Raw genomic sequence first — 24,673 nt, forward strand, 5'->3', positions numbered from 1 at the left:
GTAACCAGCATGCCATCACAAGCATCGATTGTAACTCAGTTAGTCATTACTCAATTGATAGGCACCATCTTGGTTTCTAACTCTTTGCCACCACAAAAAGAGCTGCTCTAAGTATTTTTATACAGATGAGCCCTTTTCCTCTTTATTTGAGGCATAGACTTTGGGGCATAGACTTTGTCATGGTATCACTGGGTATGCACAGTGATATAAACCGAAAACTAAAGTCCCAATTCCTGCCCCCCTTCCTCTTTTTCACTCACTGATAGGAACTTCCATTAATGCTTGATTTCTTTGATCCCAGAATTCTAAATTATGTCCCTCCCTCTACCCAGATTAATTTGTTTACATATACATTTATCTCCTAGTGGAATGTAAGTTCTCTGAATGCAGGGACTTTTATTTTTGACTCTGGATCCCAGACTTCTAGCCCTGTGCTTGGCACAAAGTAGGCACTTAATAAATGTTGAACAAATGAATGTAATTCCTATTTCTAACCACAGTCTCCCATCTTCCTATCTTTCCCTCTCCCTTACTACTTCCTTTTTTTTTTTTTTTATCCTTCCCTTCTATCTTAAAATGAATATGTATTGTTCCCAAGGCAGAAGAGTGGTAGGGGCTAGGCAATAGGCATTAAGTGACTGGCCCAGGATCACACAGCTAAGAAGTCCCCTCTCAAGTCCTGGCTCTCAGTCCACTGAGCCATCTAACTGCCTGTCTCTCCCTTAACTCTAACCGCTTCCCACCCTTTCCTTCCAACTTGTAGTCTCTCCATCCTTTCCTATGCTACCAATCCATCCCTCCTGATCTGTACCTTCCCAGTCTCAACTCGCTTAGTTAATTCAACTCTATGTTGTACTTGATCTTTGAATCTCTTTCCTTCTTGTGTTGTTGCTTGTCGTGTTTTGCCAAATCCTCACCCTGGTTTACCCAGTACACCTTCCCTGCTCTTGAACACTCTTGAAAGAAGTCAAATGACAGTGCCTCCTGGGTCCACTTCTATTGGGTCCTCACTGCTTCCTAAAAGTCCTTTCCTTCTTACTTGGCTGACTCTATTGTTCCCTACACAGATGTTATTCCAGATCTCTGTCTTCAAACTTCCTTTGCTGCCTTCTCCCCTCTGCCTTTGAACAGAAGACTTCATCTTGTACTCTACTGAAACAATAGACTTCATCCGTGATGAACTCCTTCTTCTCCCTCTCTTCCATACATGAGAATCCCACATCATCTCTGACTCTTGCTTCCTTTGCCTCTAGCTGCTGCTGAAAAAATAGCTTTTCTCCTTGTCAAGGCCAACCCTTTCATTTGTGTTCTTGACCCATTCCCTCCATTAGCTGCCCCTTCAATCATCATCTCTTCTCTCATCTTCATTACTTCTTTATCAGCTGATTCCTTCTCTCCCCACAAACATACCAAGATATCCCTTGTTCTTCAAGAATGAAAATTCATTTTGCTGTACTAGCCCCTCTAGCTCTTAACCTATATCTCTCCTTTATTAAATAAAAAAACTCCTGGGGGGAAAAAGTTTGCCTCTATTTTCCCTTCCTCTTAACTATGAGTTTACCCCCCAAGGATCTGTCCTAGGCTCTCTTCTTTTTTCTGGCTACTTTCCCACTTGGTGTTCACATCAGTTTCAATGGACCCAGTTATCATCTCTACTTATGCCAATCCTCCTGTCTTTTATGAATTCCAGAATTCATTGTTTGAATGAACATCATTAGATGGGCAGAATTCTCCATCACTGGTCTTCTGGACTCATGGTTGGCCTCTTTGTTGATCAGAGTTCTTAAATCTTTCAGAATTGGAAATGGGAATGTCTATCCTTTTGGATATATGGTAGAGAAGATTCTTGTTCAATTATGGGGAGGACTAGATCCCCTCCAAAGACCTTTCCGACTTTGAGAGTCTGTGACCATCTGAGCTGATTCTTCTGCTATCAATATTTTTTCATGTCTTTCCCCCATTATCAGGGCTTCCTGTTTTTAAACCAGATGTGATATCCCAGTTGGAGCGAGGGGAAGGACCATGGATGCTAGAGGCTGAGGTCCCACAAGTTACTTTTCCAGGTGAGTGACTGAAAACCGTATTATGAAGCTCATGACTGATTCAAGGCTGATGTAGGCAGAAGTCAATATGGAATAGAAACATCTCCTCTCAAAGGCCACTACTTTAGTGAAAAAGAGATTAGGTTTCCTAATATAAAGTCCCTCCTATGCCTTCATCTTTCCTTTCAACGATTCAGATCCTTCTCCCAAAAGTTATTCTACTGTCTTAGTTCCTTGAGGGAAAGGACTGTTTTGGGGTTTTTTGGTTTTTTTTGGCAGGGGAGAGGGTTGTTTTTGTTTCTCTACTACCAAATAGTCTTTGTCCAGTGTTTATTGTTAAGGTATTAGGCATATAACACTGACTTAGACCTTTGGAGGCACTCTACTGAATTAGAGGTTTTTAAGCCCTAAATGATTTTTACAGTCTTATTGGAAAGAGAAGATATATACATATGGAGCCATGAAATAATAATGCAAGGTCAGGCATGGTCTACACTATTCTTGTATTCTCTGCTGCCAGGGGAGGGTAGAGCAATGGAATGCTTGAATTCTGGAAGTTTGTCTGCAGTATGGCTAAGCCCAGCACTAAGATGGTGAGTCTTCCAGAGCAGGAGACCTCCAGGCTGCCTAAGAGGTGGGAGAACCAGCCCAGGTTGGACAGAGAATTGGTCAAAGCCAGTCAGTATTGCGATGGGGCCTATAAGTGGCTGCTATACTTCTGGGACCACTAGAGAGACAGGGAGACCCAGTTTTCATCCCTCCAAACCCCACAGTGCATTATGAGTTCATTAAATATATATAACAAGAATGTATTAAGCATATCCCACAAAGCAAGCAATATGCTATGAACAAGAGATACAGAGTCAGAAACAGAAAAGTCCCTTTTGTCAAGTAGCTCATGTTCTGTCTGGGGAGACAAGAAGCACGCATTACACAAGTATCTCCATGTCTCCATCTATGTCTATGTATGTATATATACACCTTTAAAAAAACTACCTGTATCTATTATCTTATTAGAATAAGGGACTTCCAATGAGGGAAATCCTTCTAATGCAGGTCTGTATCTTGCTTTGCACTTTCCCTGTTTGAGAGTTGCTTGGAGTGACCTCACCTGGGTAACCTAGGCAGCACAAGTCTCAGAATCAGGAATTGAAGCAGGACCAGCAGTCCACACTGCTTGTCATCTATAGAATGATTTCAGGAGCTGGGAAAGCTGGAGGCATCAGGAGAGGCTTCAGTTGGAGATGGTATATGAGCTTTGAAGAAAGTAGAATTCTAAGGGGAGGTGATCAGAAGGGAAGGAATTCCAGGTGTGAGGCATAGACTATGCAGAGGAACAAAGTTGGGACATGGGAGGTCATATTTGAGGAACAGCAAGAAGACTGGGTTGATTGGACTATAGAATGCATGAAGGAGAGTGATATATGGTGCACTCACAGAGCTAGGAAGCATGACGTGGATGATGATCTTACAAAAGAGACTGAGGAGTGGCCAGACAGGTCTGAAGAGAACCAAGAGAGAACAGTGCCCCAGAAACTCAAAGAGGAGTCAGGTCAACAAGCATTTATGAAGCCACTGCTAGCACTTGGCATAGTGCCTGGCACATAGTAGATGCTTATAAATATTGATGGATATTGACTCACACACTGCGTGCCATGCATAGCAGTAAGCACTGGAGATATTTCCTCACCTATCTTGGGTTTCATTTTCACCTTAGAGATATTTATTCTATCCCTTAATTTTTTTATTCTACTCTTTCCTAGTTAATCATGAGTCTTATTCCTAGAGGAAAGAGAATCAAGAGCTTAGCAGTGTATACAGCACTTTCCTTTTCTCATAACATGCAAACATAGATGCTTTTTCCCCCTTTCAGAGACTCTTGTTCAGAAGAGAAGATGTGAAACCATGGACTCAACTTCAAAGCAAGGCATCTCTATGGGAAGATCATGCAAGGAAAGATTAGCCAAGAATGGTCCCTGGGATTCTAAGCTGGGGGAACCTTGGGCATTTGATATCAGGTGGGAAAGGCAGAAGGACAGCTGGAACAAACAGGCCAGGGAACTAGCAATGATTCACAGAAAAACTTCTACTGAGTTAAGTGCTCAGGAATGTTATACATTTGTAAGAAGGTTTAGCCCAGAGTCAATCCTTGTTCCACAACAGAAAGTTGCTGCAGGAAAAATTCTCCATGAATATGATACACTTGAAAACAGCTTCAAACAGTTTTCTGACCTAAATAAACATATTAAAGTCCCCTTAGGGAAGAAGCTTTGTAAATATAATACATGCAGGAAACCCTTCAGTTACCACTCTGACCTTATTCAGTATCATAAAATATATACTGGAGAGAAACCCTTTGAGTGCAGTGAATGTGGGAAAGCCTTCAGCCAGAGGGGACACCTTATTGATCATCAGAGAATTCATACTGGAGAGAAGCCCTTTGTCTGCACTGAATGCGGGAAAGCTTTTAGTCTTAGGGTATGCCTTACTCTACATCAAAGAACTCATACTGGGGAGAAACCCTATAAATGTAATGAATGTGGGAAAGCCTTCAGCCAGAGAGGGCACCGAACTGAACATCAGAGAATTCATACTGGAGAGAAACCTTACATCTGTAATCAATGTGGAAAAGCCTTTACCAATAACTCCATCCTACGGAATCATCAGAGAATTCATACTGGAGAGAAACCGTATAAATGCGATGAATGTGGGAAAACGTTCAACCAGAGAAGACCCCTTACAGAGCATCAGAGAATTCATACTGGAGAGAAACCGTTTGAATGTAATGAATGTGGGAAGGCTTTCAGTCGTAAGGTTTATCTTACTTTACATCAAAGAATTCATACTGGAGAGAAACCATATAAATGTAATGAATGTGGAAAAACCTTTAGCCAAAGGGGAGCCCTTAAACAACATCAAAGAATTCATACTGGTGAGAAACCTTTTGAATGTACTGAATGTGGCAAAGTTTTTAGTCATAGGGTATGCCTTACTATGCACCAGCGAGTTCACACTGGAGAGAAACCCTTTGAATGTAATGAATGTGGGAAAGCCTTTAGCCAGCATTCCAACCTTACTCTACATGAGAGAATTCATACTGGGGAGAAACCCTTTGAATGTAATGTGTGTGGCAAAACTTTCAGCCAATTTTGCCACCTGATTGAACATCAGAGAATTCATACTGGAGAGAAACCCTTTGAATGTAATGTGTGTGGGAAAGCCTTCAATCACAAGTGGCAACTTACTGAACACCAGAGAATTCATACTGGGGAGAAACCCTTTGAATGTAATGAATGTGGTAAACACTTCAGCCACAGGACATCCTTTATTAACCATCAGAGGATTCATACTGGAGAGAAACCCTATGAGTGTAATGAATGTGGGAAAGCTTTCAGCAACAAATCAAGCCTTTGGAATCATAACAGAATTCACACTGGAGAGAAACCCTTTGAGTGTAATGAATGTGGGAAAGCCTTCAGCCAGAGAGGACACCTTACTGCACATCAGAAAATTCATACTGGAGAGAAACCATTTCATTGTAATGAGTGTGGCAAGCACTTTAGCCACAAGACTTCCTTTATTCATCATCAGAGAATTCATACTGGAGAGAAACCCTATGAATGTAATGAATGTGGGAAAGCCTTCATCAGCAACTCAAACCTCAGAGGACACCAGAGAATTCACACTGGAGAAAAACCCTTTGAGTGTAATGAATGTGGGAAGGCATTCCGTCAGAGCTGTCATCTTACAGAACATAAGAGAGTTCACACTGGGAAGAAACCCTTTGCATGTAATGAATGTGGGAAAGCTTTTAGCACCAGTTCAACTCTGAGGAAGCATCTTTGTAAGCATCTTTGTAAACTTTAAAACACTATGAATATGTGTGATGGCAATGTTGTAATTATCAGATAAGCCATACTGGAGGAAAACCCTTATGACTATGATTTAAAAAAAAACAAACAAACACACACAAAAAAAAACAAGATAAATGATAGCATGTAGTTCATCACTTACCAGACACCAGATACTTTATCCTGGAGAGTCAAGATGTCATATTGTTACTAGGTACAATATTCTTTGGTTCTTTGAGAGATAAAGATTTTGATATCCTTTATTCTTCCCTGATATCTGCTGTCCAGTTACTAGAGTGTTATTAGTCAATGCAGCAAATATGTTGGGGCAAGACCTGAACCAATGCCTGAAATTCTTTCCCAAAAATTTGTTAGTAAAGCCTCTAAAATTTATTTTAAAAAATAGTTCACCTTGATTTAGAGTTAAAGGAATAAAAGTAGAAAGAAAGATGAACTATAATGGCTATTTTCCCTCCCTTCTGAGACTGGAGCGTGGTTAATACGAAGTCAGCTGTATGTAAGATTCTCTGTGATGTAAATGAATTGACCCTGGGTTGGAATGTATCCATTTTACACATTTTCCTGTCCTGGGAATGTATCATTGAGTGTCACTATTGGAAAAGACATCAAAAATAATTTAATCTTACTGACAACTTTTGTAAATGAAGAATGAATGGGGGTGAAGTGGAAATAAGAAACATTTTTAATGTCTGGCTTTCTGTTTGATGCTGCCTGGCGACCTGAGGAATTCCAAGAGAATTCAACCTGAAAGATAAATGTCTAGAAAGAATCCTTGTGTAGATTACACTAAGAATAAAGTAGAATTAGGATACAGGCGATGCATCTGATATGCAAGTGACATAGCATGAGTAGGAACACACTATATTGAGGAATGAGAGGCTATGAGATTTGTTTTTTTTTTTGGACCCAGAGAGACCTTTACATATCTACATACACTGGTCCTAGTGACCTAACGAGGACCTGCATTTATATGGTGCTATGAGGTTTGCAGAGCACTTTTCATATTATCACATTTGACCCTCATTAGGACCCCTAAGACAAGTGCCATTATCCCCATTTCATAAATGAGGAGCTGAATCTGAAAAAGGTTATGACTTGCCCAGGATCACAGCTACTAAATAGTAATACTAAACTCTGTCAGTATTTGAACGTAAGTCTTACAGAATCCAAGTCTAGAACTCTACCCACCAGACTAATAAGGATTTTTATATTCCTTACTCCACAGAAGAATCAAATTCTAACAACTAAAGCAAAGCATTCATTAGCCCTTAGTCTTTCTTCTTTTTTCTAGAATATAGGATTAGTCATTAGAATTAGAAGGGTCCTAGACATGATCATCTAGTCCAAACTCTTGCTTTACAGATAAGACTACCAGTCTGAAGGTAGTAGGTAGCAAAACTGGGATTCCAACCCAAATCTCCTAATTCCAAATGTAGTGCTGCTTTCCTTTATGTTCCTTTAGAACATTTTCCAAGCCTGTACCCTAATCTGTATACCCTAATGGGAACATATTTTTTTAATCCAACCTATTGTCATGATCCATTATGAAAATAAATGAGTTTCACAAAAGGATTAAATGAGGCACTGCTGAAGCAGTTGGTTCTTTTATTTAATGTGTTTAAGAGAAGGCTATTAGAGATATATAAAGAAGTAGAAGCCTAGATATAGGGAAAGGTACTAGGGCAGCTCACTGCCCTTCCCTTACCCCTTTAAATTGGGAGAAAAAATGACACTTTCAACTGTGGCAGCCCTTCATCACCCCCACACTACTTGCCAGGAATAAAAACCACCCAAGTAAGGCTGGGCCAGGACACCATGAGGGATCTTGCCAGTTAGCCTCAAGCATAATGGCCTGTATGCCAGGGCAGGAGGAGAGAATGCTTAGTTGTCTAGGACTATATTTCAGGGCATCTGGCTCAGCTAGACATGAGGGTTCAGTATCATGACTGTTCATTGATCAGAGCATCTCAAGGTTTTCTAGGAATGGTGGAGCCTTGTTCACTGATCTTATGGTCTCCATGCTGGTGACCAAAGGAGCTAGAGATCAAACAAATAAGAAACTGAAAATGTTTTGCCCGGAATAGGATTCCAGATGTGGATAGGTGGGTGGAGTGAGGGTGGGGTGTTTAGAGAAGAGACAGGGCAGAAAGTAGAGAGTGCCAGTTAGAAGGAGGGTATATAACCTCTTTGACAGAATAATGTTTCTTTTAAAAAATACTTTATTTTTCTCAAATTACATGTTAAAAACAATTTTAAATTCATTTAAAAAATGTTGAGTTCTAAATTTCCTTTTTCTCTCCCCTTAACCTCACTTTAGACAATAAACAACCTGATATTATTTTATTGTGCAATCATGTAAACTTTTTTCCATATTAGTAATTTTGTGGATGAGTACTCAAACAGAAAAAATGGAGAAAGTGAAATATAGTATATTTTGGTCTGCATTCAGACTCCACTTTTCTCTGGAGGTGAATAGCATTTCCCTTGGGGATTATCTTAGATCACTGAGAATATTGCTGAGAATAGTAGCTAAGTCATTCATAATTGTTCATCCTATGATATTGCTGTTACTATGTGCAGTGTTCTCCCGATTCTGCTCATTTCATTTTGCATCAGTTCAAAGAAGTCTTTCCAGGTTTTTCTGAAATTATCGTGCTTGTCATTTCTTATGGCACAATAGTATTCCATTGCAATCACTTTACATGACTTATTCAGCCATTCCCTACCTAGTGGATGTCCCCTCGATTTCCAATTTGTTACTACCACAGAAAGAGCTGCAATAAATATTTTTATATAAATAGGTCCTTTTCCCTTTCAGAGGAATACTTTTGTTATAAGTTGCTTTTTTTCAGACTACACATCACCTAGAAATGGAAATGTTTTGTCCTATTTAGAAGTTCCCCAAATGCATAAATAAACCTTTGATTCATTTTCTCTTGGCTTTTCTCAACCCCTCAGTATTCATCTCTACATAATAATAGGTATGATTCCACCCCAAAATAGTCACATAAATGTGAATGATACATGCTAGCTACTCATTATTTTGCCCTCATTAGATTTTTTAAAGTATTTTAAATTTTATTTTGCTAACATTTCCCAGTTACATTTTATTTTATTTTTTTTAATTTAAACATTTATTAATATTCATTTTTAACATGGTTACATGATTCATGCTCCTACTTTCCCCTTCACCCCCCCTCACTCCCCCTCCCCATGGCCAACGCACATTTCCACTGGTTTTGTCATGTGTCCTTGATCAAGACCTATTTCCAAATTGTTGATAGTTGCATTGGTGTGGCAGTTTCGAGTCTACATCCCCAATCATGTCCACCCCGACCCATGCGTTCAAGCAGTTGTTTTTCTTATATGTTTCCTCTCCTGCAGTCCTTCCTCTGAATGTGGGCAGCATCTTTACCATAAATCCCTCAGAATTGTCCTGGGTCATTGCATTGTTGCTGGTACAGAAGTCCATTACATTCGATTTTACCATAATATATCAGTCTCTGTGTACAGTGTTCTTCTACCTCTGCTCCTCTCACTCTGCATCAGTTCCTGGAGGTCTTTCCAGTTCACCTGGAATTCCTCCAGTTTATTATTCCTTTTAGCACTATAGTATTCCATCACCCGCATATACCACAGTTTGTTCAGCCATTCCCCAATTGAAGGACATACCCTCCTTTTCCAGTTCTTTGCCACCACAAAAAGCACGGCTATAAATATTTTTGTACAAGTCTGTTTATCTATGATCTCTTTAGGGTACAAACCCAACAATGGTATGTCTGGATCAAAGGGCAGGCATTCTTTTATAGCCCATTGAGCATAGTTCCAAATTGCCATTCACAATGGTTGGATCAGTTCACAACTCCACCAGCAATGCATTAATGTCCCAGTTTTGCCACATCCCCTCCAGCATTTATTACTCTCCCCTTCTTTCATTTTAGCCAATCTGAGAGGTGTGAGGTGATACCTTAGAGTTGTTTTGATTTGCATTTCTCTGATTATTAGAGATTTGGAACACTTTCTCATGTGCTTATTGATACTTTTGATTTCTTTACCTGAGAATTGCCTATTCATGTCTCTTGCCCATTTTTCAATTGGGGAATGGCTGCCCTCATTAGATTTTACAGATCTAGCAAATGAAGTAGATTAGTTCCTGGGCCCCTTGTCTGAGATATGTGGAACAACATACAAGCTTTCTCCAGCCATATCAACCAACTGAACAACAAATGCTTATCAAGCACATGGTATGATCCAGGCATTGTGCTAAGGCACCTGGGAAATAGGCAGTTACAGAACAGGCTTCATGTATGGAGAAAGGAAAGCTCCTGACTCCTTTTTAAGGTTCTCTGCCTGTTCTATTTACTAGTTTTTCAAAACTGGCACCGGCTCTGTTTATCCACAAGTGGTCTCCAAACCACCAAGCTTCTGTCCTTTGAGATTAAAACCCCTCAAAAACCACTGTCTCTTGCTTGATCACCAGGAGAATAAGACATACAAAAGTCAAGATTGATCTTTTAGCTAGACTTCTAGAGAAACCAAGGAGAGAGAAATACATCACTACCTCTCTGCTCTCCCTCTTTTTCCTTCCAGCACAGTTTGAAGCCACCTCAGCCCATGCAGTCTCGCCCTACTGTTTCAGTGGCTTGGCTAGAAGCTTTGAAATCTAATGTGCTTGGCTGTGATTCAAAATATTTGCTCCATGAGATCTTCACTGCTAGCCCACAAGGAGTGTTAACATTCTTCCCCTGGGGATTGTAATTGGGAAATCTCTTGAAAAATCAGCTGCAGCATTCTTAAGTAATTCAGCACAGCAGTCAACACACAGCATTATGTCACAGATCGAAGATGGTCATCTCCATCTTGTAGGCAATTCCCTTAAGGGCCATACACAGCAAATATAGGGCAATCCATGTAATAGATAAGGCACAATGTAAAATCTCATTTGAAAGGCTATTTCAAATGTCTACAGGTCTTTGCTACAGGATATATGATGTTCACACATCACATCAGTAAATCTGGTAAGTAAAAGCAAATATACATAATAGCAAATAAAAAGAATTTATGAGACCAATTGATATGACTGTTTGGGGGCATACAAATAGGTTTTCCTATTTTCTTTTGTGTTGGGAGAGACTTCTTGTCTGTAATGTAGACCACCAGGAGAAGAGGACACGTGGGTGGACAGAAGCTTCCTGCCCACTATGTGTGTAGGTGCCAGCCGGCTTGGAAAGTCAGCCCTGGGCTGCCACACAAAAGACATAAAGTGGGGACTCTCCTCAGTGATTAGGCTTTGGAAACAGTCTGCTGGTTGGTGCCTCTGTCTGTGTTGACTAGACCTGAAGGTAGGAAAGCTGAGACTAGCACCAAGGCCAGCGCTGCAGAGAAGATTCCCAACCCAGGATCAGTGACTGAAGGGAAGCTTGAGGACAGAGGATTGATGAGCTAAGGGCATGGTGGTAGATTGCCAACATCAAACCTCCTTCATCTTTCCTTGTTTGTATTCCAGAGCCCAGAGCAGGGGTTTGCCCCAACACCCCATTGCATTTATCTCTCTTCCCAATCGATGCTTGACTTTACTTCCTAGTCAAGGAATGAGGAGGGTAACAGGAAGGAGTTTGGGAAGTCAATTGGGTGCAGTGTTCCATGAATAAACTAACTGTGTGGTCACACTATGTGCTCTCAGAAGGTGGGAAATGTTTGGCACAGTATAGCGATTCCAGATATGGGGTAAAGATTGAGTCAACGATTTCTTTTTCTTTATCTTTTTAATTTTGAGCAATCTTTTTATTATTTCCTGCCTATCTTCAGAACATAGCAAACATTAGAAAAACCATAACTGCTCAGCATTTATGCCAAATTCCCTGGGAAGACAACAGGTTGACTGGTGGCTTGAAGAGAGTACTATCTGACAGACAGACTGGACATTACACTCCACTGAATAACGAACAAAGAGAGGCAGCCTGGAGGTCTAAGGGTAGTTTTCCACAAACTGACTCAGATGGTTCATACAACCAAAGTTCTCCAAGTGGCACAGGGGGTAAATATGAAGTGTAACATGCCCACGGGTTTCACAAAGGTGGGGCAAATGGCACAATGGAGAGGGCATAAGTCTTGGGAGTCAGGAAGACCTGAATTCAGATTCAGTCTCAGACATAGTAAGCCTCACTCCTCTCATCTGTAAAATGAGATTAATAATTTTATCTGCCTCAGAAGTTGTGAGGATGAAATGAGATAATATTTGTAAAGTACTTTGCAAACCTTACAATGCTATATAAATGCCAATTATTATTATTATTAGATGGGTAGGTTTTTAAATTTGGATTTTTAAACAAATTTCCACATAAGTTTTCTGAATTATGTGATCCATATTGTCTCCCTCTCTTCTTCCCTGCCCCCCTCCCGGAGCTGACAAACCACTGAATCTGGGTTATACATGTATTATCATGCAAAACATATTTACATATTATTCATTTTTGTAAGTGAATAATCTTATAAAACCAAAACCTCCAAACATATTCCAGAGGAGATAGTTTGATTTTTTTAAAAGTATATCTTCCTCAGTGACACAGGAGTTGTCATTCAGGATTCTTACCCTGAAAATGCTTTTTATATTTTTCCTGATTTTGTGGTTTATTCTTGTTTTTAGATGTTTTTTTTCCTGAATTTTGTTCTTTATGATCCTAATTTGAATCTTTTGTTTCTACTCTGGAATTCTTCCTTTCTAGTGCAGATTTTGACATATATGTTAAAAACAAATTTGCCATGTGTTATTTTCCAGGACATGATCAACACATTGTACTTCATAGTATCATGCTTGTGAATGCTGTTAAGTTATTAATGTATTATGCTATTACCAGTGTTATTTTTGCTCATATGGAACAGTGACTAATGGATACTGTTTGCCTTTTCCTATGTTAATTGTCTCTGTATGTTGTTTAGTTGTTACTTTCTGCATTTATATGGTTCTCTATATATTGCTTTTTGGTAGCTCTCTATAGTACTTCCATATTGCTAAGCTGCTTTATTATTGAATGTTTGACAGTCATTTTAGCATTATTGATTTACTGAATACAGTTTTAACTAATATTTGAACTAAATGAAAGGCAAAACTGTAAGGGCCAGAATGTTAGGGGCAAAAATAAAAGGGTTGGACTAAATTTATAAGAGTGTGGTCACCAGGAATTATTACTCAATTCCAAATGAATTTTTATGGTGGTTTATTTACAAAAGGAAAAAGAGTGAAAGTAAGAAATCAGAGAGAGTAGATATTTACTCTGGCCCTCCAAACCAGGAAGAGCTTAAGAGGCCCTAGAAAAGGGGGCCCAGAGGTAAATTAAACAAGGGTTTTAGCCTAGAGGCCTCTTCCAAGACAAGGGGCCTCTCCAGAAGCTAGTACCTCCAGAACAAGTCAGGGAAAGGAAGTCAGTCTTTTTCACTCATCCACATGGTAGTCCTAATATAAAATAGGAAGCAGTCCTCAGCTGGAGCTCCTCCAAGTTGAAGGCAAAAACCCTCTTCACAGGAAGTTCTTGCCACTTTTAAAGACCATTCCTTTTGTTACTTCTGTGCCTTCCTTCCACTTTACGTGGACCAATTACAGCTAAAGCTTTGCTTAGGACTATACAGGGGCAGTCAGTGGGTTCTGATCCATCACCCACTTTCACACATGTGGGTCACAGACCTCCCCATACTTAAGGATAAATGGGGTATATATGCTTTTGGTGATTAAATATAAAAATGGGCAGGGGAGAGTTAATCTAATCTTCACAAAATTCTGGCAATTTGGTTTACAGGAATGGGCACAGAATAATGAAGAAGTCTTAATCCTAGGATTAGAAGCAGAGTATAAAAATGAGGGCTTTATAAAAATATAAAGGATTTGGAAATATGTACAGAGAGAAATAATAATCTGGCACATTCTCTAGGGCTACTAACCCAATTCTTTTTCATGTTAATAAGAGGAGTCCCCAGAGGGTGGTGACCACATCACCTCTTGGTATTCTAGGGGAAAACTCTTAACAACTGTGTGTGTGTGTGTGGGGGGGTGCTTTTTCTAGTGCTTTCACATATAAGCCCCCACCAGTGGGCTTCCCCCATTGATTATTCATTAACATCAATTAGGTGTGTAATGAGGTGTTCAGAGAAGACCAGCACTGCTGGCGTGAGAGTTTGCTGGGCCTTTTTCAGGGCTGCTTTCTTCTTTTGGTGTCCATCTACCACTGGGCTCTCACTCACAACTCCAAGAAGCTATAGCGTGCACAGTGGCCACAGATTTACCTATCAGTAAATCATCTCAGTAGAGAAGCTAAACCAGGTTTCAAATCCATTGAGTTAGGGAGGTGTCTACCTCAGGCATGAGAAGACTTCCTCTAATGGAAGGTGTGGATGAGAATAATTTGTTCTCAAAGTCATGAAGGTGGAGGAAGCAAGTGCTCTGGAGCACTTAGAGCTTTGTTGGACATTGAAGAAGCCAAGGTTATCCATTGCATCCTGGGCCATCACCAGCCCTCTTGACTTTTGTCTTGGCACTAGACTCCAATGACTCTGGATGAAAAAGTGAGGTTGAGGACTTTGTGCAACTTTGCCTCACTTAAATCCAGTTAATGGTCAAGTCAAAAGACATCACATGATATGTCATTTTGGTCTTCTTTGACTAACAAAGGACAAGAACCACAAAATTAATCCATTTCCAAAGTATTTGGTGGAGAAAATGAAGTGATCTTGATTACCTCTACTGTCTCTAACAATTCTCTGCATGAATCCCAAAATTCTTAAAAAGAACAAGACATTTTGCTTATCAGTTAAATATTCCAATAATACTTCTGAGTTCATTTTATTAATTACTAATTAATTACTAATTAATTAGACATCTTGAACCTTTGGACTCCATCTCCCAGAATTCTTTTTCATCTCCCAAAATCCTTTCCCCTTCCTCCAAGTAGTGTCATTATGTATTGTAAATAAGTTTGCTTGTAACTCCGCCCTCTTACTCTCTTTTCCCCGTGGGGGGCTAGGAAAGCTGGGGGGCTTTACTGAGGCTTTTACTTTTGTCTTTCTATTCCTTTTACTTATTCCTTTTACTTCAAGTTATTATGAATACATCTTATTAAATATAATGCTTGGAATTATTATATATTAATTTTTAAGCTTACATTAAGAACAACATGTTGAAAAAACAAATAATATATTAGTGAGAATTAAACATTTAATTCTTATCTTTTTGGGAGGGGGCCTTAGAATTTTAAAGAGTTTTTAAAAGTGATATGTAAGTAGTTCAAGTTGCTTAGAAAAGCAGTATGAACGGAGGCATAAAAGGAAATGAAATATTGTGTAATCATATTAATAATAATATTAAATGAATTAATTCAAGCTTGGCCCCAGGGAAGTGTGAGAAATCATTTGACCCTTACTTCATTTTAGTAATCTCCTGCCCATTTTAAATCAGTTTTGTTCCTATGATTAGTTCTAATCCATATTATCTAGGTTAATGTGATACCATAAGGATAGTGATTAGTTACTTATAATTAATCTGCAATAATCAAAAGCAACAAGGTATAAGTTGTAGTTGAGTAAGTTCCTTCCTATTCGAAGAGCCTTTCCTCTTATGTTAAATTCTCTGTTAAACTTTAACTTGTCAGCATGGTTGCACAGAGCCTCCACCCAATGGCACAAGTTTCTGGGAGGTCTTGAGCAATGTGAAGAGCTCCTCTTCATCTTTCTTCCTCATGACCCATTCCAGGCAGTCCTGGGCAAGAGGCTTGATCTAATACCCAACCACAGCAGCTTAGAGCCTGTTAATGGACCTGGTTGGGGTCTATTGCTAAAGAGAGAGTCTTCCAAGAGGATAGGTGGTAGATGGGCCGGTTGCTACATGCTCACCTTATTGTTTGGTAGCACCCAGGACTGACCAGGCTCACAAGGATGGGGCTGGGCCCCGAAAGGTATAAAAGTCATACTCTGGAGAAGGTAGGGGTCCCAGACTTGGAGGAAGGTCTGGGATCTGGCTTGGAGCTCTGCCTCAGTTGTTTATTTGCAGATTAGAGAATTTTACAGCCACAAAAAAGGGAGAAAAGTGATGTCTTTTCCTACTCTGCAGTGGAGGTGGGACTGTGGGTACACACAGTGCTGCAAACGCTGTCAAACTTAGGTAATGATATATTTTGCTCAACTTCTGTTTTTACTGTTTAGAAGGCTAATCTGGATTGTACTTGGCGGTATAGTTCTTGGCACCAAAGACCTTGGCATTTTCACAGGGTTCAGCGAATCTGCCCTTTGAGAGGCTTTACTAGCTACTTTGCTGCTGCCCGAGGAACTTTTCCATCTGACTTGCAGCTGAAACCTTCCTTTTGTTTTGTCTTCCCATTAAGATGTCAACTCCTTGGCTGTGCCAAGATGGTGGAGGAAAGGGAACATTCCAGCAGGACATTCCCCAATATTCCTCTTGAAACAACTTTAAAATATTACCATCAAACTGAATAACCACCAAAAGTTTTTGGCACGACGTATTTTGAGCACAAGACAACTTGGAAAGTCAGAAGGAGAGTGTGGGATGGGGCGGGGGCCAGCCTGGAAGGTGGTGGGTGGGCTTTGGACCGAAGCAGTGGTAGAGATGCCGGGCTCTCGCCAGTTAGCTTCTCTCCTATCGTTTTGCCCAGGGCTGGCCTTCACATCATTCACCAGCCACTTCCACATCCCACCAATGCATTCAGACCTCCAGCCCCCTTGGAAGCTCCCCTTTTCCATTGTCTCTCACGAACAGAACGAGAGCTTCTCAAGATCGGAGGCTCGCTTGCTTGCTTAGACTTGTAGGTGCGCTGCTTACTTTGGCCAGTGTCTGGCCTAGAGTAACTGATTAATACATGTTTTTTTTTAATTCATTTACTCAGGTAGTGAGAGGGGAGATAGTAAAGAGATTGAAGGATGATACTCTAGATCAGTGGTTCCCAAACTTTTTTGGCCTACCACCCCCTTTCCAGAAAAAATATTACTTAGCACCCTGGAAATTAATTTTTTAAAATGTTAATAGCAATTAATAGGAAAGATAAATGCACTTGTGGCCATCACCGCTTCCCTGGATCGCCGCAGCACCCACCAGGGGGCGATGGCGCCCACTTTGGGAATCACTGCTCTAGTCTTTTGGCCATCTGATGAAGCCTATGGACCTCTTCTCACATTAATATTTTTTAATGTATGACATAAAATATGTGGAATTACAAAGGAAAGCAATCCTGTTGAAATCTGTCCTCATTTCTCGTCCCTGACTGGCCACCACTGTCTCCTCTGCCAGATCCTGATCCAGGTCACAACCACAACCTGTGTGTGACCCCCAAAGCTTTATGCTGGGGCCTCTTCTGTGGTATGACTTGGCAATCTCAGCAACCCTCATGGATTCCCTGATCATTTCCATATAAAATGATTCTCCTCACTTACCCAGCCCTCACTCTCTCCTAAGCTCTAATCTCACATCCTGAAATGTGAGGTACCTCAAACCCAACAAGTCCAAAACTGAAGTCGGCTTTCCTCCCAAGCCCTCCCCTCTTCCTGAATTCTCTGTTATCATCAAGGGCACAAGCGTTCTCCCAGGCGCCCAAGCCCACAATCTGGGTGCCCACCCCGAGTCTCACTACCCCCTTCGTCTCCAACAGGCCCCTCCTCTCCTCCCTGGCACAGGCCCTCGTGGCTTGAGGAATGCACAGCTGCCGTCGCCCACTGGAGACAGATTCATGCTGGTGGGAATCTGGGATCGGGACATCTCAGGGTTTGCTCCCCGAGTCTTGTGTCCCAAGGGAGACAACAGCAGAAAGAAAAGTCCCAGCGCACCAAAAGATGGATAGGAGAGCTTCTCGTACCAGGAAAACAAAACCGGTGACCGTCAGCTGGGGAGAAGCTAAACAGCTGCGGCTCAGGCCTGGAGTGGAACATTATTGTTCTATAAACAAGAGTGACCGCCACGGATGTGAGGCAGCACCGGCAGACTGGCAGGGACGGATGCCGAGCAAAGCCCACCAGACCCAGAAATCAATATACACAACAATGTACAACCAAAGAGTAACCCTAAGCACCCCAAGGCTGACCCCTGAAAAGAAAGCCCTCCCTTCTTGGCGAGGCGGAAGGCTGCCGCTGTCACACAAGAAAGACACGGCCGTGATGGGGAGAGATATCGTTTTAAATGCCCTGTTCTAATGAGATCGCTCCGTGTAGGGAAGAAGGGAAAAGAGATTCAGGCAGCTCCTGATGAGAGCGAATCAAGGATGCCCCCGAGGGATGGCATCCTTTGACGCCGCGCCGCCCGCCCATGTCCCTGAGGAGAAAGCCAGTGATCCCATTTTGCCCAATTATAACTTCGTCCTGGGCACATTTAAAGAAGGAGGATCTCTCCAGGGGATTCATTCTCTGCACAAGGACATCCGTGCGCAGTAGGAAATGAAGAGGATATAAAAACAAAGACTCGTTTTTTAAAAAGGAAGAGATGCTGGATTTAATTCCACTCCTTCCCCTTCTGAGGTCAGGCAAGAGTTTTCCTCTCTCTTGAGTTCCGTTTCTTCATGCCCCAAAGGAGGGGATTCGCCCTCAACCTTCCCAGATATCTTCCGGTGACTTTATCTGACTGCGTTTGGTTAACCACAAATGGGGTGGTTGAATGAAAACAGGATCACGGAAGGCTTTGGAGAGTGGCAACAGGAAAGCCTTAGTTTAAACCCTCGGACGGTATGGAGTCTCTTTGGCCTAAGCCAAAGCCAAAGGCTGCGGCCAGAAACGTCCTCGATTCTTCTCTTCCTTCTATCAGCTAACCTAATGGAATGTCCTTCAGGAGCTGGCACGGAGAGGATGAATCGTCTTCGGGCTATAACGTTCCAAAAGGCCCTTCTGTGGGGCAGCTGGGTGGCTCAGTGGATGGAGAGTCAGGCCTAGAGACAGGAGGTCCTGGGTTCAAATCTGGCCTCAGACACTTCCCAGCTGTGTGACCCTGGGCAAGTCACTTGACCCCCATTGCCCACCCTTACCACTCTTCCACCTATAAGTCAATACACAGAAGTTAAGGGTTTAAAAAAATTTAAAAAAAAATTAAAAAAAAAACAAAAAACCAAAAGGCCCTTCTGTGCAGGCTTCTCTTGCATGCCTGAGTGAATGAATGAGAAAACATTAAGCGGTTACTATATGCCGGGCATTGCCCTAAGCAGCACTAGGCATACAGATACATGCGAGCGGCCTGGTCCCTGATCTTGAGAATCTTTGTTCTTTGTGGGAAAGAGAACCCCTACAAGGGAGCTACAAAGGGAGCCTGGTGTGACGGGTACGTGACTGTGAAATGACACCAAGGGCTGGCTCTGAGCAAGATTGCTGAAAGCTCCCCCAGGAGATCCCTGCATGTCAGGGGCAGAGGTCAGTGTCCTGGGGAGAGGGGGACGAGGGGATTCGATAGAGTCCAGGTTGCCATGATATAGTCCTGGTCTTACCCTGGCTGGCCTCCAGGCCTGGAATATTCTCTTCCTCACCTCCTCTTCCTCCCTTCCTCAACTTCCTTCCCACTTCCTTCTTTCTTTCTTTCTTTCTTTATTTTTAACCCTTAACTTCTGTGTACTGGCTCCTTGGTGGAAGAGTGGTAAGAGTGGGCAATGGGAGTCAAGTGACTTGCCCAGGGTCACACAGCTGGGAAGTGTCTGAGGCCTGATTTGAACCTAGGACTTCCCCTCTCTAGGCCTGACTCTCAATCCACTGAGCTACCCAGCTGCCCTTTTTCCTTTCTTTTATAAATAGTTAGGTGGAGCTCTTTCGGGTGATTATGGATCTCATTTAGCAGACTCTTCAATACTTCATGGCTTGATGACGTTGCCTGGTCATCCACAAACAGAAGTAGTATCTGGAGGGCACAGTGTATTGGGATGTGGTGCAAATACTGCATATAAATCACAATTAAAAATAATAATAAAGTCAGTGTGCCGACACAACAGACAAGGAGTAGAAAGGCTAGCCAATGTCTGTCAGGTCTCAGATGGCAATAAAATGTGGCATGAAGAAAGTTGCAGATGTATTATGAAAAAATGTGAAAAAAGGAAGGGAAAGGATTTTATAGATTTAGATTATATTTTTATATTTAGATTATATTTTATAGATAAAAAATAGATTTAGATAATCAAATACCAGGATAATGGATAATAATGAGATTCTTCAGAGGGATGAAGAGGAAGAAAATATAATATGGTAGAATAAAATTATAAAGTAAGGGGGCAGCTGGGTGGCTCAGTGGATTGAGAGCCAGGTTTAGAGACGGGAGGTCCTAGGTTCAAATCTGGCCTCAGACACTTCCCAGCTGTGTGACTCTGGACAAGTCACTTAACCCCCATTGCCTAGCCTCTTCTGCCTCAGAATCAATACACAGTATTCATTCTAAAATGGAAGGCAAGGGTTAAAAAAATTTTACAAAATGAGCACACAAAAGCCACGCAAGAAAAGGTGCCAACTCATTAGATAAAATCTCCTTCCTCCTTAATGAGCTCAATAAATGACTCAATATTTTAATCATCTTCCCAATTCTAATCTTCACGCTCAAAAGACTTCAATATATATATTGATCCTCCCTCAAAAACCTCAATTACTCAGTTCTTCAACCAGCTCATCTCCCATGAGCTACTCCTCCTCCCTACCTGTCACATACAAAAATAGTCATGTTCACAAATGTACCACCTCTATGTATAAGAATTCCAAAAGCCTCCGAACGACCCCACAACCTACTCGTTTGTCAATTCTCCCTCTACCTTCTCTCAAAAAATAAAACTTTTCACGCACATTGAGATGTCCATTCTCTTGACTGCTCACTTCTCTCGTAGGCCATCTCTCTTGAACTGTAGGTTAACAAAGTCAGCTCTCCACGGTCCTCTCTTGAATCCCTAATCTTATCATTTCACCAATTTTGCCCTATTAGAGCTGAGTCTTGAATCATTTCCACCATTCTTCTAAAGACATACTGTTGGATGAAGTTAGAGTAAATGACACAATCATTCCGATGGGATCCACTATAAATCTGTTATACAACCTCAACTACCATTCGGATAATCCTAATCTATGCCTGCCCTATTGACTAAATGTCCAATTCTGCCCCGCAGCCCTTCCAAACCTTTTAATTATTTAAAGTTAATGTTAATTCGTACCCCTTTTTGGACCCTCAAAAAGTCTTTGATTTTTAAAGCTCAAACAGTTTGATTTGAGGGCTGAAGCTTAAACTGTCTACTGAGATCTATGTTAGGTCGGTCCTCCCTTCTTTTGTGTAGATGTAAAAACTGTCAGAGTGTGAACAAAAACTCTTTTGGAGGGTGAAGTAATTAAATCGCTTAGGGAGATGCCAAGTGGAGAAGAAAGAATCCCCTATTGTCCTGGTTATGGTCCGAGCCTTCTGGTTGGAGAAGTCTAGAAAAGAATGTCATGAAGACCATAAATTGATGGAGGCAACAGGAAATCAGGTGTTTTTCTGGGAAATGAAGACTCAGTAAGCCTCTGGATTTGGGTTGGAGCTGCACAAGGAGCTGGAAGCTGGCATTTAATTTTATGGATTGATTAACTGATTCAAGGTCTAAGATCGAAACAATCTATTAAAAGCACAGTTGAGTTTCTAAGAAAACGTAAAGCAGAGGATAGAGGCTGATCGATAGCATCAAAGTCCTTGGTTTCAACGAGCTTACATTTTTCTTGTCCATTTGGATTTCTTTTCGGCGCAGAGTTCAGAGTTGGCTGAAGGATGCCCTGAATAAGAGTAGCAGCATAACTTAATGACCGGGTGTAGGATTGCCATAAAGCAGGGGTCGGCAACGTATGGCTCTCGAGCCATATCTGGCTCCTTCGAGGGCCAGATCTGGCTCTTTCTGCAGGAGCCATAAAGTCCATTTTTTTCAGGCGCTGTTACAGGAGCGGCACTGTGAGCACTGCACAGCTCTCACGAAATGACATTTTAAAAAATGTGGCGTTTATGGCTCTCATGGCCAAAAAGGTTGCCGACCCCTGCTTTAAAGCCTGCTGGAAGGAAAACCATCCTCTCCCCAAGACTTTTCATCTTTGAATTAATCTTGGCAGCGAGGTGGCTCATTGGTTAGGGCCAGGCCTGGAGACAAGAGGTCTGAATTCGAATCTGGCCCCAGACACTTCCTAACTGTGTGGCCTATGCAATTCACTTAACCCCCATTGCCGAGCTGTTACTGCTCTTCTGCTTTGGAACTGATACTAGTATAGATTCTAAGCCAGAAGGTAAGGGTTTTAAAAAAAAAAAAAAAGGTAATGAAGTCAGATATTGCAGTAAAAATTGAGAAAACGAGGTGAGGCTTTCTGTATACCTTTCAGGCAGACAGTCCAGATCTACTGAGCATTCTCCCAGGTAAAGGAAAATCGGTTCTGAGGATCTGGGTCAATAGGGATACTATCATGGCAAACCAGGCAGATTGACAAGGGGTGGAAGACATAATGAGAGCCAGATTAGCTACAACTGCGTGTCTAAGTATAACATAATTAGAGTTAATAATGTGTAAATTCTGAACAAAACAATAAACAGGTTTGCCATAAAGGCCTGGCTTGGGCTTCTTTACCCACAAAATGAAGAGTATTACAAAGGGATCTCCATAGTATGTAAACACCTCGTTCCTTAAAAGAGTCAATAATAGGGGGCAGCTGGGTAGCTCAGTGGATTGAGAGCCAGGCCTAGAGATGGGAGGTCCTGGGTTCAAATTTGGCCTCAGACACTTCCCAGCTGTGTGACCCTGGGCAAGTCACTTGACCTCCATTGCTTAGCCCTCAATGCTCTTCTGCCTTGGAGCCAATACACAGTATTGACTCTAAGACGGAAGGTGAGGGTTTAAAAAAAAAAGAGTCAACAATAAGGGAGATTCCTTAAGAATACTGGAGGAATGGCTGCTGGGGGGAAGGGGAGGGGGGTCCCTTTTTACCTGATTCAGCAGATTTTTAAAGTCCTTCATCAGAGAATGAATTAGCCCATAGGGAGTCAGGAATATCTGGTGAAAACCAGTTTGGGTGAAGGAGACAAAACCAGGAGTAAAGAAACAAAACTGTAGTCATCATTAAAAGGACCAATCGATATAGAGATCATGGACCTAGAACCTTCAAAGAGAGAAGAAATCCCCAGGAAAACATGAAATACAGGCTCTTGGTTTACATAAAAGATCTCATCCTAACAGATCAACAGGCACCTCAGGCATTACTCAAAAGGTATACCGTAATGAAAACAGGCCCATAAGGGGCAGCTGGGTAGCTCAGGGGATTGAGTCAGGCCTAGAGATGGGAGGTCCTGGATTCAAAACCAGCCTCAGACACTTCCCAGCTGTGTGACCCTGGGCAAGTCACTTGACCCCCATTGCCCACCCTTACCACTCTTCCACCAAGGAGCCAATACACAGAAGTTAAGGGTTTGAAAACAATAATAAAAAAAAAACATACTGAGCAATAGGTTTGAGTTCATTTATATTCTTTTCATACCATCCTGGACAGTTTTGTGAAAAAATTATAAATATCTGGCTGTGATTTAAAACTGAATGAACTATTCTGGTATTTCAATGGATCTAGCCCTGCATATTTGTGTTTTTACAAATAGCATAAAAGTGGTTAGAGAATCATTCTCCTCTTGGGTGATCTCTTAGAACTTACTCCAATTTTCAGGGCGTTGGGCACTTATTTTATTCCTCTAATTAAACCATAATTAGTTTTGGTCAATCTGGCAAAATATCTGGGTCATTAGGATTCCAAAGATGATTCTATAAAAGGCCAATTGGGAAGATTTTCCAGGTTAGCAGGGGCATAAGTTGGGAGTCTTGTTTGCTACTTCTACATAGCTGGCCTCTTGCCAATGGAAAGTAAGGTGTCCATGAGATCCATTAAATCATTCCCAGTGCGATGGTAACCTCTAAAAATGGTCTGGAATTGAATATCAGCTGCAGGGTCCTCACCGAATTTGGGGGCGTCTTTTATCCAGGTAGCAAAACTGGAGGGACCAAAAGGATGTTTCATAATGGTAGCTAACGCTGTTGGTGATGTCCTGAACAAGCATGTCCTGAAGGGGGAAAATGCCAACAGGGAGTCTTAAGAAGTCACATTCCCCACAACAACATCATTAGATGAGTTTCTTTAAACAGGTACTCTCAGGCCAGTTGGGCATCCTCTGCTGACAGAGGGAGACTCTTTTGATGTGGATTACCATGCAGGTAGGCTGGTGTGCAGATGCTGGCAGATTGCTATAAGGATGTAGGCAGGAGCTCTGCAATCATCTAGTCAGCCTAGGCACAGGGGACTGAGGATTTTCCCTCCTTTGAAATCTGAGCAGAATCAGGCAAAAGTAACCTGAAGTTACCCCAGGAAGTTTAACACATCATTAGCATCTCATTGGGGTTTGCCCCCCACAAGTGGGAAAAGGTGAACCCTGGGTAAGGCCATGCAGACCAAGGTGAACTATGGGTAAAATGAGATCAATTCCTTGAGAACAGCAGGAAAACAACTGCCCAAACAAATGACCCCTTCTTTAGAAACTAAGCAAGATAAAAAGCATTCCTGAAAACCTCTAGAGATCTTTCCAGCGCCAGGGCCACTCCATCTCCTTCCTCTCTCTCTCAATAAAGCTTGTTCCCTTGCCAAGAAGATTGCCCAAGTCATTAATCCTTTGGACAAAACCCTAATCTCCCTAATCTCACGTGCCCCTCCCATGTTACCAGGTGAAAGAGAAAATATTGCAAACAGCCAAAAAGAAATAATTCACATTTTGTGGAGCCT

The 24,673-nt window shown here is 41.6% G+C and overlaps 1 protein-coding gene across 1 annotated transcript; it reads left to right on the plus strand.

The window, feature by feature from the left end:
* Nucleotides 1-3,947: 3,947 nt before the first annotated feature.
* On the plus strand, nucleotides 3,948-6,110 carry LOC123240756 (zinc finger protein 883-like). The gene is made up of 2 exons (XM_044668468.1): nucleotides 3,948-4,974; nucleotides 5,050-6,110. The coding sequence occupies exons 1-2, from the start codon at nucleotides 3,948-3,950 to the stop codon at nucleotides 5,907-5,909; spliced, it is 1,887 nt and encodes a 628-aa protein (XP_044524403.1). The 3' UTR covers nucleotides 5,910-6,110.
* The last annotated feature ends 18,563 nt before the right edge of the window (nucleotides 6,111-24,673 follow it).

Source organism: Gracilinanus agilis, chromosome 3 (assembly GCF_016433145.1).
Source record: "Gracilinanus agilis isolate LMUSP501 chromosome 3, AgileGrace, whole genome shotgun sequence".
Lineage (NCBI taxonomy): Eukaryota > Metazoa > Chordata > Mammalia > Didelphimorphia > Didelphidae > Gracilinanus > Gracilinanus agilis.

What these genes read in the sequence shown, in the direction of transcription:
- LOC123240756 (XM_044668468.1), top strand. Translation starts at nt 3,948, where the DNA reads ATGGACTCAACTTCAAAGCAAGGCATCTCTATGGGAAGATCATGCAAG. An exon ending in ACATCAAAGAATTCATACTG is followed by an intron (nt 4,975 to 5,049) that starts GTGAGAAACCTT and finishes TGCACCAGCGAG; the next exon opens with TTCACACTGGAGAGAAACCC.